This window comes from Maniola hyperantus, chromosome 13 (genome assembly GCF_902806685.2).
Source record: "Maniola hyperantus chromosome 13, iAphHyp1.2, whole genome shotgun sequence".
Classification (NCBI taxonomy): domain Eukaryota; kingdom Metazoa; phylum Arthropoda; class Insecta; order Lepidoptera; family Nymphalidae; genus Maniola; species Maniola hyperantus.
Genome location: NC_048548.1, coordinates 8,516,095 through 8,530,919, shown reverse-complemented (window position 1 = coordinate 8,530,919; position 14,825 = coordinate 8,516,095). Strand labels below are relative to the sequence as shown.

The 14,825-nt window shown below is 35.3% G+C and overlaps 1 protein-coding gene across 1 annotated transcript in view; it reads right to left on the bottom strand.

The window, feature by feature from the left end:
- LOC117987972 (serine/threonine-protein kinase ATR-like) overlaps positions 1-14,825 on the bottom strand; it is a 28,243-nt gene that overhangs the window by 10,456 nt on the left and 2,962 nt on the right. The window contains exons 4-21 of the mRNA XM_034975056.2: positions 14,220-14,768; positions 12,663-14,133; positions 12,315-12,517; positions 11,729-11,865; positions 11,401-11,490; positions 10,250-10,434; positions 9,709-9,827; positions 9,507-9,610; positions 8,872-9,062; positions 8,547-8,686; positions 8,088-8,243; positions 7,553-7,779; positions 6,484-6,637; positions 6,028-6,138; positions 5,543-5,709; positions 5,234-5,363; positions 4,336-4,499; positions 3,472-3,628 (exon numbers count right to left, since the gene is read on the bottom strand). Coding sequence (XP_034830947.1) covers positions 3,472-3,628; positions 4,336-4,499; positions 5,234-5,363; positions 5,543-5,709; positions 6,028-6,138; positions 6,484-6,637; positions 7,553-7,779; positions 8,088-8,243; positions 8,547-8,686; positions 8,872-9,062; positions 9,507-9,610; positions 9,709-9,827; positions 10,250-10,434; positions 11,401-11,490; positions 11,729-11,865; positions 12,315-12,517; positions 12,663-14,133; positions 14,220-14,768 — 4,455 coding nt within the window. The remainder of the gene's footprint in view (positions 1-3,471; positions 3,629-4,335; positions 4,500-5,233; positions 5,364-5,542; positions 5,710-6,027; positions 6,139-6,483; positions 6,638-7,552; positions 7,780-8,087; positions 8,244-8,546; positions 8,687-8,871; positions 9,063-9,506; positions 9,611-9,708; positions 9,828-10,249; positions 10,435-11,400; positions 11,491-11,728; positions 11,866-12,314; positions 12,518-12,662; positions 14,134-14,219; positions 14,769-14,825) is intronic.

The window sequence follows — 14,825 nt, the reverse complement described above, 5'->3', positions numbered from 1 at the left end:
AACAAGGTACTAGCTCTAGTAATGCATTTGTAGTCTCAAATTCTTTTAAAGATTATAACCAATGTACATTTCTGGTTGATACAGGTTCGAGTGATCATATGTGTAAAGATAGAAAATTGTTCACTTCCTTTACTCCTATGGCAAATAAATCTGTGATGTTAGGAGACGGAACACCTATTAAAGTATTAGGGTTAGGGAGTTTAATAGTTCAAGTATTCAATGGAAAGTTATGGGTTGACACAACCATAGACAATGTCTTGTATGTTCCCGATTTAAAAACAAATTTATTTTCCGTAAAATGTGTTACATCTAAAGGTTACATCATGGTGACAGACCAAAATTCGTGTAAATTTTTTAAAAATAATAAAGTGTCCGCTATTGCTAAAAGAATTAGTAACCTTTATTATTTAGATTTCCGTTATAAATGCTGTGAAACAAATGTTGTGCAAATTAATACTGATTTAAATGAGTGGCATCAAAAACTTGCTCACCAAAACATGATCTATGTCAAAGAAGTGTTAAAAAACAATAATATTTGTTTAGAGGGTGCAAGTAGTGTGCAAGAACCATGTGAAAGTTGCTTGGAAGGTAAAATTCATCGTCTACCGTTTCCAAACAGTGTAGTAAAAACAACTAGAACCTGTGAGTTAATTCATGCTGATACTTGTGGCCCGATGGAAGAAACATCACTCGGAGGTGCAAGGTATTTTTTTGTTTTCAAGGATGACTATTCTAACTATAGGAGTGTGTATTTTTTGAAAGGGAAGGATGAAGTGAAGGCTTGTATTGAGAATTTTTTAAATAAATCTGAAAATGAAACGGGAAATAAAGTTAAATATTTTAGGAGTGACAATGGGTTGGAAATTTTAAACAAAGATGTGGCTCAACTATTCCATAACCGTGGTATAATTCACCAACAAACAGTACCATATAGTCCTGAGCAAAATGGTAAGGCAGAACGGGAAAATAGAACTTTAATTGAAGCTGCTAGGACTATGTTGTGTGCTAAGAAGTTACCTAAATTTTTGTGGGCAGAGGCGGTTAATACAGCTGCATATGTTTTAAATAGGACAGGTAAAAGTACTATAAAAGGTAAAACTCCTTATGAGTTGTGGTCTAACAAAAAGTTTGATATAAATTCCTTAAAAATCTTTGGCACACCTGTTTACGCCCATATTCCTAAAGAAAAAAGAAAGAAGTGGGACCCAAAAGGCGAAAAAGGTATATTAGTGGGTTACAGTGAGAATGTTAAAGGTTATAGAATATATTTCTCACTCAAAAACACCGTTGACATTAGGCGCGATGTAGTGTTTATAAAAAATAGTTTACCTGAAGAAAAACAACCTTTACAAGTGTATGAGGAAACTGTGTATGTAGAAAATACATGTGATAGCTTAGAATCAAAGCCAAGTATAACTGTATGTGAAGAAAACTTGTGTGATGAACAAGACAGTGAGTATGAAGTTGAAACTCAAAGTAGCAATAGTGAAAATGAGGCTGAGTTCACTACACAAGATAAACCCAAGCGTATCCGTAAGAAAACCTCTTTTTTCAGGTGTAATAATGTTTCTACTTTAGATGAAGTACCCACTACTTACAAAGAGGCTATGTGTAGGCAGGATGCTGGTAGTTGGCAAAAAGCTATTGATAGGGAATTAGAGACATTAAAAAATAACAATACTTGGGAAATTTGTGATTTACCTGAAAATGTTAGTGCTATTAGTAGTAAATGGGTTTTCAGAACGAAGAAATCAGGTAATACTATCCAATATAAAGCCAGGCTTGTTGCTAGAGGCTTTGAACAAACTGATTTAATGGATTTAAATGATATTTACGCACCTGTGGCAAAGTTGTCAACTTTCAGGTTATTTACTGCAGTAGCAACTCAGTGTAAATTACCTATATATCAAATGGATGTTACAGGGGCTTTTCTATATGGGGAAATTGATGATAAAGTGTTTATTAAGTTACCTGATGGGGCTTTCAGTGGGGATAAAAACATTGTTAAGCTAAATAAGTCTTTATATGGCCTTAAAAAGTCACCTAAAAGTTGGAATGAAAAATTTAATTCAATTATTACTAAAATAGGATTTAAGAGATCACAGTGTGACTCATGCTTATATACAAAGTGTGATAGCAAAGATAAAATGTATGTTCTTCTGTATGTAGATGATTTGTTGATTTTTGGAAGTAATGAAAAACAAATATCGGATTTTAAGTTATTGTTAAGTAAAGAATTTAGCATGAAAGACTTAGGTTTAGTGTCAGACTTTCTAGGTATTAATGTTAAGCAAAATTTAGACTCAGGTATTACCGAATTAAATCAAAAACGTTATTTAGAAAGTGTATTAAGAAAATTTAACATGCAGGATTGTAAACCAATATCAACCCCCATTGATCAAAACTTTAATTCAAAAATATTGGAAAATAAAGAGTGTGGTGATAAAACTATTGAAAATCAGTGTAGACAGATAATAGGTAGTTTAATGTATGCAGTCTTAGGAACCAGGCCAGATCTATGTATATCAATTTCTATACTTTCTAGGTTCCAAAATTGTGCAAGTGATGCCCTTTTAAGTGCTTTAAGGCGTGTCTTGAGATATGTAAAATATACTTTAAATTATAAGTTAGTATATAAATGTAATGATGTGTCATTGATAGGGTACTGTGATGCTGACTGGGGAGGAGACTTGCAAGATAGAAAATCCACTACCGGTTATTGTTTTATGTATCCAAATTGCTTAATATCATGGTGTTCTAAGAAACAAAGTTCAGTAAGTCTCTCTTCTACAGAATCAGAATACATAGCGTTAAGCATGGCAGCAAGCGAAGCATGCTGGTTGCAAAACTTGTGTCAGGACTTTGATATTCATACTGATAAGATAACAATGTATTGTGATAATCAGTCTGCCATAACAGTTGCAAGCACCACATGTGTAAAACGGCTGAAACATATAGATATAAGGTATCATTATATAAGGGAACTTGTTAATAAAGGTAGAATTTGTTTGAAATATGTAAAAACTAAAGATCAGGTGGCTGATATGTTTACAAAAGCATTGTGTAAAGATTTGTTACATAAATTTTCATGTATGTGTGGTATATGTCCATCCGATATGTACATATGTGATTATTAAAGATACCTAAATATATAATAAAGTAAGCATTGAAGGGGAGTGTTAAAATATAGGTAGCAATGCATACTTTATAGTCTATGTCCCTTTTCAACAAACCTGACCATAGATTAATAGAAGATACCAAAAACGTAGTTATTATAATATACTCTTGTCAAAAACCTTAATAAAATGTTGTAACAGTAGTTTGATTATTTTGGGAAATAAATGTAATGCAGATGTGATATGAGTTTCTCTTACATTAATACAGTCCTTTATTATTCATCAATCATTCAAAAATATTTTCGCTGTATGAACAAAATCACTATTAGACCACAAATGATCAGAATAAACTTACCTCCTTAACAGGGTGACAGATTCTGGACACAATTTGCGAGAAAGCGGTCAAGTAGAGGTATATAGGCAATCTTTCCGAGTAGGTCTTTATAACTTCAGTCATTTGGGCCAATACTGCGTGTATGCTTGTATCTGCTGAGGTAACTTCTACATCTAACCTGAAAACATTTAAGTGTTACCAAGGAAGTAAAACAATTATTATAGTCCGTTTCTCTTTATTTTACTCAAAAGATAATTTTGAGCAAAATAAGGAGAAACGGACTAAAACGGAAAACGGACGGAGGTAGGTAGTAGGTACCTACCCAGTAAAGACTTTTTGAACTCGAGGATCCAACTCCTCAGCTTTGATGCTGTAAGGAATTGCATTCTTAAATCGTGGTGATACCATGGAATTTTTAAAGAATCATGCGTTTAAATGTTTTTACGAAATTCAGTTACTGAGATATCTTGCATCACGGGGACGGGCTGCTACGGATAGGTTACTTTTTGTCCTGGAAAATCAAGTTTCCATGGGATTTTTAAAAACCTAAATACACGCGGGCGAAGCCGCGGGGATCAGCTAGTATTTGATAAAAGGCGACATTGCGTCCAAGATGTAAACTGAGCAATTTCGCCTGCGTAAAATTGGTCGCCAATAATTATTCTTCGGGCGCGGCGATCTATCGAGTCTAACGCATCGAGTTAGTATTTAGCAAAGCTATCCCAAAGATGGCAGCAGTACTCCATGCCAGACTAAACCTAAAGAGTGAAGCGTTGTTTTGGCGTGAATCTCAAACCTGAGTCGTTTAGGTAGCCTAAAAATGGACTACAGCACAGTTCAATTTTGGTGACATTAGTTATATTAAGTTCGTAGCCTTGAACTTACCATATAGACAGCATCCTGGGCATACTCTGGTACAAATACTTGTGTCCATACTGCAACGCTTTGCCGTAGCTATTAAGTGCGTACAGGCGTCGAGACCATAACGTACTTGTGTTGTTAGCTGTCTCAGTCGTACTCACTTTTTCGTAGTATGATCCTAAACAAACCTATAACGAAGTTTTCGACAAATCAATATTCTGCAATGTACCTAGTCACTTGCAATTGCAATACATAATAATACTTTCTATATCCGCAGAAAGAAGTATCTCTCTGTTACGTAATCCTACACAAATGATAGAGACGAAAATCTCAGTGGGAGCGAACCATTTTGAGACACCAACCAATCACAAACGAAACTATATTTTTGAATGAAATTTCGAATATTTTTTGAAAACATGTTTGTGATTGGTTGGTGACACGAAATGATAGATAAAGGCCCACTACGTTTATACAGCGTTCACACAAAAGACAGAGACGAAAATCTCAGTGGACGTTTACCATTTTGAGACACCAACCAATCACAAACATGTTTTTAAAAACATTCGAAATTCAATTCGAAAACATAGTATCGTTTGTGATTGGTTGGTGCCTCAAAATGCTTAGCGGCCACTGAGATTTTCGTCTCTATTCTTTCCGCCAATAGAGTATAGTTGAAATCTTAAGAAACACTCCACAATGACGTTTAATGGATCTAAAATCCAATAAATACCTAACTCTTATCTCTTATCTCCCACCTCTGGTTCGGTGAGAAGCATCAGATTTTTCACAACACCGAGGGAACCTGAGACCTGATATTTCATATTAATTTCAACACGCGTTCCTGAGAAAAAGGGTCTTGACAGAAAAACAAACAGACACGAAGTGATCCTATTGGAGTTACGGAACCCTAAAAATAACTTACCAAACTCTTCTCCCACTGTTTGAACACTTCAACTGACTCATTGTAGTAACCGATATTGACATCGACGTCAACATTCGTTGTTTCGTCGTTGTATTTCGCTATTAAAAGCCTGGCTTTAGCACAAATTTTTCTGAAATAGAAGAAAACAGGCTTTTTAGTTTCTCGCGACAGTTACCGCAACAATTTTACTATGCTTAGTGATGGAACGGATGATCTAAGTATAGCTTAATTTTTGGTCCTTCGAGCCAAATTATAAGCGTTTTACGTTTTTTACACCTGCATAGGAAATTTTAATATAAAATAGTGTACCTTTGTTCCTGAGTAAGCTTTTCTATCTGAGGATAAGCTTCATCGAGCCCCCTTCTTAGCGTTGTAAACGATTGTTCTTGTTGTCCGCGAGCCCAATATATTTTAGCCTTTTCGATAAAAAGCTCTTCAGGCTTGTATTCCTCAGCGTTTAGAATATACATATACGACTGAAAAAAAAATCCGTCCATAGTTTTTCATCAAAATAATCAAAAAAAATTAATTGTCATCGGACATTTTATTAGTGCCAAAAGCTGTTGCACCCGTCTGGTGACCCAAGACCTGCCGCTTATTTAGCTCAACGGCTAAGCCTAGCCACTCAGCGAGACAGTAGCATCATTGTATTAATGATTACGAACCAAAAAAATGGGCCGAAAGTGAAAAATGCCCATATAAAAAAATACATTAAGTAGACTAAACAGAAATTACGAATAGGCACTTAAATAAATGCTTAGAATATATGTACCATGTAATCATTAACAACTAACCTGTTGAAAAACGCCAGCTTTTCTAGCATGCTTTGCGCTTTGTAGCCATAAGTCGCCGATACATGTTTTTAGCTTATTCGCCGTTATAGGGTGAGTTGTTTCCAATAGCTCCTAAATAAAATTATCATTTTATTAGTTCATCTTATCCAAATTCAGAATAAAATTCTACAACAAATTTAAGGTATCAGCTACCACAAAAAACTGATGATAGCCTCGTGCTTAAATAATGGGTGATACCAGTGATGGGCTGAAATGGTAATGATGTTGAGATACCATCAGAAATTCTTTGTAATAATTTACAGACAATTCCTCTTAGGTAATAATATTTGGCTCTTAGGTAACAATTTACTGATTCTAACGGCATACCTCTCAAAAAATAAGTAGCACTTTTTGAATTGTTTCAGAAATCTTTCTCTGATAATAATGAAAATGGAATTCAAATGAATTTTGTTTTACCTGTGTCTGTTGCAACAATATTCTTCTAATCCTTAGCAGTGGTTCAACTGTTCGAACATCGTACTGAACGACGGAAAGACGCTGTCGCCATTCACTTAACAGCTGATTCACTATGTTCCTGCTTTGTCTACTGGCGTCTTCTAAATCTTTTAGCCTGAAAGAAAAAAGTTATACACTTATTCTGTCTTGCCACAAAAACTTTGGACGCGGTTTAAACAAACATTAAACCCCGTTAAACCCTTAATCGCACGTATAGAGAGATTATGGTCGACGTAGATATGTCAGTCCAAGGACTAAAGGCAAAGTTAGATGCAATGTTAAAGAATCAAACTTAAAGAAGTCAGCACTGGTTGGACATTACCTAAGGCTGATGCTTCAACCTTTACAAATCACTTCGGAATCACCCCGTCTTTACAATATTGCTTTCAGCCTTGGAGAATAATATACCTACTGTTATCATTTTAGGAGGAAAGGAAAAGAGATGCAAGTTATCCAATCTGGTCTTTCAGATTTAGTGAAACTGTTGAGCTTAGTCTGTTGAAGCTGACGACCCCAAAAGTTGTGCAAAGGATTATTTGCATATTTTGTTAGACCCAAGAGCGGTTTAAGCAACATAACGTTTAGAATTAATTATTGAACACTTGAAAAGAGCAACCACAAGTTTCTTGTTGGTTCTCCTCGGTAAGAACGGTATTCCTAACCAGTGGTAAATAATTTTGACGATTCAAAAGCACTTGTTAAAGTTTACTTGAATAAAAATATATTATATTTTATTCTATTAAAGCAGGAGTCATACATACCACTTTTACATTCAATTTTTAACCGTAAATCACAAGAAACGAATTTCCGCCGCTAAACACGCCCCGCACGCCCCTTCGGGGTCTTTCCCTCAGTCAGATCGATTTTTCGTTAATTACTTACACCATTAGCTACATTTTCCGACCATTCGTGTACTGTTAAGATTTTTTTTTGCTTTAAAAATTATCGACCGTGGTCTATCAAGTCTACGCCTTCTATATTGTAGAATTCGCGAATCTACGTCCAGATAAATGTAAAAAAACATACTAACCGTTGCAGAATATCTTCAACGTGTGAAGCCTCAGTAATAATATGCAGTCCAAGTATACTCTGATATCCACTCCGCAAAGCACTTTCGCCACGACTCTCACCATTCATTTGTGCTAGTAAACGATTCATAGCATTGTCACAGGAGATCTTAAAGATGTCATGATCCTGCTTGCGATATGCAAGAAGGATCCTGCCCATAAGAAGGCCCCAGTTTTCGCGAGATGGTGGCTAAAAATATAAAAAAACTAGTCAAGTGCGTATCAACCAGACAGACAAATTGTTAAAAACTTTGGCGGTTATTATTTCTTAAGCAGTAGTTTTTTTTCCAAAAACTTGTCTATGAAAGCTCATAATGATTTTTAAACACTTATATGGGGTAAACCAATATTTTTTTTCAACTCACGCTCACACTCACGCTAAAGACCTATGTCCAGCAGAAGAAGTAGGTCTATCGGTTGTAAAAAGATATCTAGATACGTATATTCTAAACTTACTATATTTATATGATTTAGAAGTAAATTATGCTAATATCATACCACCGGTTTTTTGGCCAATTCATCCAACTGTTCGAATCTGCCCAATCTCCACAAAGGTTCGGCAGTCAATTCCATCATATCTTCGGAGTCGTGTTCACTAAGCAATCGATACGATGTAAATGGCTGATCGAGACCGAGATAGCAATCTATCATGCCCTGAAAATTCTACTGATGTCAGTATATCTTGGAATTAAATGGCATATTTTTGGAGCTGCGGCTGCGAGCACTGACTATGTGTTAAAGACTATGGCTTTGACTAATTGCCTTGCCTCCTGACGTTATATTCAAGCACCAAGTTGTATGTGCGTGGGTGCATATACTTGTGCGCGTGCGTACGTGCGTGCGTTTATACGAGAGTGCGTGCGTGCGTGCTTGTGTGCATGAGTGCGTGCGTGTGCGTGCTTGCATTCATGTAGAGTAAAAGGATGTAAGCATATAAAAGAATGGTAAAAGAATTACCTGCAAACTATTACGATCAAGTTGCCCTTCCTGAGCCAGTCTCTCGTAACACAAAGCAGCGTCTTGCAAGCGACCTGTCACAACTTGAGTCAGTATCAACTCTTTCAGAGACGGCTCCGATCTCTTCAAAGTTAGTATTCCTAAAACAATTGCATTCGATTAAGTTTATAATGGATAATCTTTGGATATTTACATAAATTGTCATCATTTCATCTATTTTCACAATTTTATTAAGGTGTATGTCAGCGTGGAAAATGTCCAATCGGATTATTTCAAGATGATGCTAGAATTAAGAAGAATTTGACTAGTGCACGTATTTTCTCACCAGCCACAGAGTCCGGTTCGTCTAAAAGAGCGTAAATTTCTGCCAGTAATGGTAATTGCTCTTGAATTCTACCCTTTTGTTCATCCATATACAGTTCCAAGTACTGTAAAGCCCTTTCAAGCTCCCCGCAGGAATAATTTCCACGAGCTATGGCGAGCTTATCAAATTTCTCCATGAATTTCTTGATAGATCTGTCGATTTGGTTCACAATTTTATATTACACGATTTTGTACATTATTGCAGCGAAAAATTAACTAGACAAAATATTTCATAAGTAACATTTAGAAATTTTTTAAATACATAAAATCAGAAAATATATAGTACTAGCGCCCCACCCCGGCTTTGCACGGGTAGCTTGTTACAATTTTTGTGGGGATCAATTTTTTTAAAATAAAATGTAGCCTAGTTCACTCAGGAATAATAATTAGCTTTCTACTGGTGAAAGTATTTTCAAAATCGGTTCAGTAGATTGCTTCCTACAAACAAGCTTACTAGAGGTAATGTTTACCTCTTTATAACATTAGTAAAGATATATTTGTTTCAATGTTTTCTTTTAAAACCTGGTATAAAAATTAACACTTTTGGAATTTGAAAGGTAAATAAACATATTTTTTTAAATAAAGGTGTAATCTTACTTGTAATTTTCATTTTCTAAAGGTTTTGGGGAAGTGTGACACCATTCTAGTAGCCAACGGTTCAAGAAATCCAATAGATTATACACTGTCTTGCTGTATTTACTCTAAAGAAGAAAATAAGAGTTTATTATATATTTTAAATTGGCCTTAAAAGTGCACTTAAAAATTCACACTCCTCCCCAATTAAAACTTAATAACTTACTTGGTTTCCTTCCTCAGCTAGTATTGAATTTATATTTGGAGTCATTCTGATATGACGTAACAGTTTATATTTTGATTTTTCTACTACAGGTGGGGTCTCGTTTTCCAAATTTTCTAAACCTGAATAAAAAGCAGATTAATCCTAATAATACGCCATATTTGATACGCTTTGCAAAATCAAATATATGGTAAAAGACGTATTAAAATCAAAACTATCTAGGTTTGACAAAAGTTTAAGGGACGGAAGATTGTTTTGTGAAATATCATCTCAAAGTTGAGACTCAAACATGGATATGTAATGAGTAAAGACTTAATAAAAAAAATGTAGATGCAGAACACTGCACTAAACAGAGCAGAACTAAACACTGTGGCGCCAGTTCACAGTTATAAAAAAATAATAACAGCCCAAACATCCGCATCGTATGGCAGCTTGGGTGAAATTGTGCGAAACATTAGTAGTCTATACAAACGAACGCTGCATACATTCAGTTAAAATATAAAGCAGATATATTATAAAAGTATGGCATTATAAAACAACCTACCTATTACAGCTAAGATTTCCTCCTGTATATATTGCATGTTAGTTTTGGACATGATTGCGTGAAGCAGCACGTATGGCAGAAATAGGAATAGAGTCCGAACATCACGACGCATACTCGGATGCACTGTACGCAACAGTTCTCGAATGTTTTCTGACTGAATCAGAGGTATCAATTGACCTGTCCAGCTGAAACAGTTCGTATTCAATCAGTACCCATATTATAAATGCGAAAGTGTGTTTGTTTGTGCTTCAATCGTGTCGCAACGGAGCTACGGATATACGTGATTTTTTGCATGGGTATAGTTAAAGACCTGGAGAGTGATATAGACTACTTTTTATCCCGGGGAATCAAAGAGTTCCCACGAGATTTTTAAAAACCTTAATCCACGCGTACAATGTCGCGGGAATTAGCTAGTTATAAATAAATATAGATGATCCCGGCTATACTCACGTGGTTAATCGACGTAAGCCCGATTAGTTTCGAACCCATCCTTTCTCTTTTTTCACAGGGACACAGCTCGCACCGCAGCGCGGTTGTCACCTCAACCACCAGAATCAGAACAGACCCCTCACCTTTAGCATCAGACAGTCTTCGACAGGGTTCGAAACGAGTCTCGTCGACGTAACCACGTCTGTATAGCTTGAATCATCTATATTTATAATGGAAATCACTCACGAGTCACGACAGTTTAAACACTAAAATATTTTGTATTTTTTTTAAATACAAAAATTTAAAAACACTTGCTTCATTGTTTCATTGTGAAAGGAATTCCACAAGGTAGCACGGTAGGCCCTTTACTCTTTAAATTGTATATTGTTGATGAACAAACGCTTAAACGTTTAGAATTTATAAATAAGGATTTATTAGTGTCAATTTTATTAAAACATGATCCATACTGATCCATAATTTTCCGTACTAACATTATAAATGCGAAAGTGTTTCTGTCTGTCTGCTAGCTTATCACGGCCCATCTGTTCAACCGATTTTGACGAAATTTGGTACAGAGATTGCTTGCATTGCTTGAAGGACATAGGCTACTTGTTATCCCGGAAAATCAAAGAGTATCCACGTGGACGAAGTCGTGGGCATCATCTAGTACTTAATAAAATAAAATAAATAGAAGATGTCTTCCAGGGAATCAATAGACTTACTTGTGAGCCCATTCCAAAAATGACGTTGCATGAACAGATCCAAATAGAGGGTGAACTTTTTTCGGTTGAGAAGGATAGGCCAATGTATACCTTAAAGATGTTTTTAATAGGTTAGTAAAGGAATATTATAGATTCTAACAAATACAATTACATATAGTCCGCGACAGGTTGAGATGACAATCGGCGTATGAGGCGGGGGGACACCCCGCATACCCGCGCTCACCCGCATCGGGTTAGCGCAGGAGCTGTGCGGGTGTGCGGGGCGTTCCCTTCCCGATTTCTATCTCGACCTGTAGCATACTATACATACAAAATTCATTTTCGTTACCTGGAACTTAGTAGTGGATACATTATTTGATGCATATTTTCGGGAAAACTGTTCCAAACATCGTTTTTAGATCCAGTTGGTGATATGTCATTGATCTTTAATATTTCTTGGATTGTTAGCGCATAACAATCCATGTTCTATAAAGTAAAATAAATAAATAAATCGATGATTGAATAAAATGCTTCGATGGATTCACAGCCGTCTTTATTAAAATATGCATAAAGATATTAATCTTAATAAATAAAACACAAAAAACGTTTTTGTTTTTGATACCATTCAACCAATGTGCCCCAAACCGGTTTCATTAGAAAGGAAATAATGCGTAGATAGTTTTAATATTTTTTTAGTTTTTTTAGCGTAGTAGCACACGCCGGTTATCCGCTAGTACTTATGAAATAAATAGCTATCTTATCGGTTGGATATAGGTAAGTACATCTCCTGACTTAACAGGTCTAAAAATAATGATACCCATTCTATAATATTATCTGTGGAAAAGGATGGCATTACTTTAAAATCTGTCAAATTAGATAAGAGATTTGTGTACAACGTTTTCCCTACTAGCTAGGTAAAGTAAATGTATACTTGCCATAGTATCCTTCTCATACTGAAACGCTCTAGTCAGTTCAACGAGTGCAGTGGCCGCAAAGCAGGTATCATTTATAGAGAAGGCGAAAGGCGATCTATCTGGTTGTACATATTGTCTCGGTAGATGACCCGCCTCTATAGCTCCAAGCTGACCAAAACATGATCCGCTTGCAAGACATACTTGAGGATCCGAATCTTTGCAACCTTAATTAAAGTAAAACCCTTAAGATCTGAATATTGATCGAACAGAAGGTGAAAATCTTTGCCTGTATAATTTAGTTTTAAAGAGGTTTTAAAGTCAACCATTATGAAATCAAGCTCACTTTTCACACAAAATGAAATGACTTACCAATAAGCAAGTGATCTATGAGATCCACTATGAATGGTTCTATATTTTTACCACCAAATATTGCTTTGTGTATTTCCGATCTGTTACTCTTTAACAAGCTGTCCATGTGCAAAAAAGCATAAGCTTTAATGTTACAAATGTCATGATTCAAATGCTGCAGGTACCATTTAATCTTTTCCTGAAAAGATTCTGGTTGTGTTCTTTTTACATGTTTCTTAATGACAGTTTTAACTCTTTCAGATATATTGGAATTTTCGAGGAAGAACAAATCCGAAATGTGTGAACTTAATAAATTTTCATTATTGAGAATTAAGTACTGGAAAATTTTATTTATTTCTTGTGGTGCATATTTGAACTGTTGCAACAACGAAACGGCTAAGTTTGAGAGCAGAGGACCCAAAGATATGCTGTCTATATTATGTATAAAGGCGCCCCATGCTTCAGCCAGAATTTTCGGAAACTCTTTTGCTAATGGTAAGGCAGATTTCAATGTGGCAAGGACTTTAAATCTCAAAGGTGTTAAGTACTTAGCGCCCATCAACTGCATTATATCAGGGAAACTCTTCAGTGCTTTGCGCTTAACTGACAAAGCGACTTTGGCATTGGCCAGTTTATGATCAAAATATGCCAAAACGCCCAAAAATTTTGGATTCAGAAAATCTGCTATCTGCCTTGTGCTCATGCTCATACTGCCTTGAGAAGTCGACGCATCCGGGTCATGGCAGGCTAAATATCTGCAGGCATTCAAAACCCTTTCTGGGTTAATGCAGTATTGTAACAAAAATTCAGTTAATATCACTCTAAAATGCTTATTTATTAGATTTAAAATAGAGGATTTTGTTAGTTTCTCGATTAAGCCGTAACACTTTTTCGAGGCTTCTTTTGACTCAGTTAAATAAACATGGACATATATGTGTGGAAACCGCTCAATAAGAAAGTCTGACACTGAACATTGGACAAGTGCAGCAATCTCTTCTATCATTGATGGAACTTCTTTTACAACTACTGAATAAGGTATTAAATAGGGCAAGAAATGGTGAACGTCTTTTGATATAAAATCTCTGTATCCAACAAATCCAAATGCTCTCACAACTTTAAGCAAATATATTGCAAAATCTTTTCCATTGTACAGACTGCATTCAACAAAAAGTTTACAATAATCTTTCTTGTATCTGTGATAAACTTGGTTTGGAGTGATATCGTGAAATTCACAAATGTCCCTTAAATAGACAATCGCTTTTGATGCCAGGGAGCACTGCGGATGCATTATGAAGTAAACAAGAAGTTTTGTAATGGGCAAAATTAATTTACCATTACGACATAAGCCTAGATCTTTGATACGACACAATGTATTGGTCTGTTGGTTGTAGTCATTTTTTTCTAAACTTATTTTTGTAGACTGTACTAGAAGATTTATACATAAATTCACTACAGTTTCTTGGTTGGAGGTCCATTCTGGATGTTTTTCACACTGAAATGAAATTATGTGATATTAATTATAAATGTCTTTTTCGCATTCCAAATTTAAAAAAATTGTTTAAAATAAGCTTAACTTACATGGTTATCATCAATAAAATGTTTGAAAACCCGCAGAACTTCCTTCAAATATTTGTCACTGATAATTTTAGTGGAAACACCATAATCAAATATGTAAAAGTGATTACATAATACTTTTACCAAGTCCCAGTAATCGTCATCAATATCCTTGCATAGCTGCATATTTAAAAATTTGCCAAACAATTGTCTAACACCATCATACGTAGAACTTTTACTTGCTGTTATTATATTTTCTTCTATTACACATGTCTTGTAGTCGGTACTTAATTGGGTTTCATTGATAATATCGCATTTCGTACAACAGAGACATATTGCAATAGTTTTGTTAGTTTTACTACCAAATAACTCCTTTCCCATAGGTTTCTGAGCAGTGTCTAAAATAATATGGTATGATCCTAGTGATAGGCATGCAATGGCTGATAATGATTTTAAAACTTCCTTTTGAATATCTGTTTCTTTTGTCATAAACGCTGGCATCAGTATGTCTCCTATCATTTTACTATCAGACAGCACTTTGTTGATAAGAAGAAGAGGACATAATCCAATAATCTATAATTCAAAATCCAGAATTAAAGTCACACTACAATATATGAGTATACATTTCTA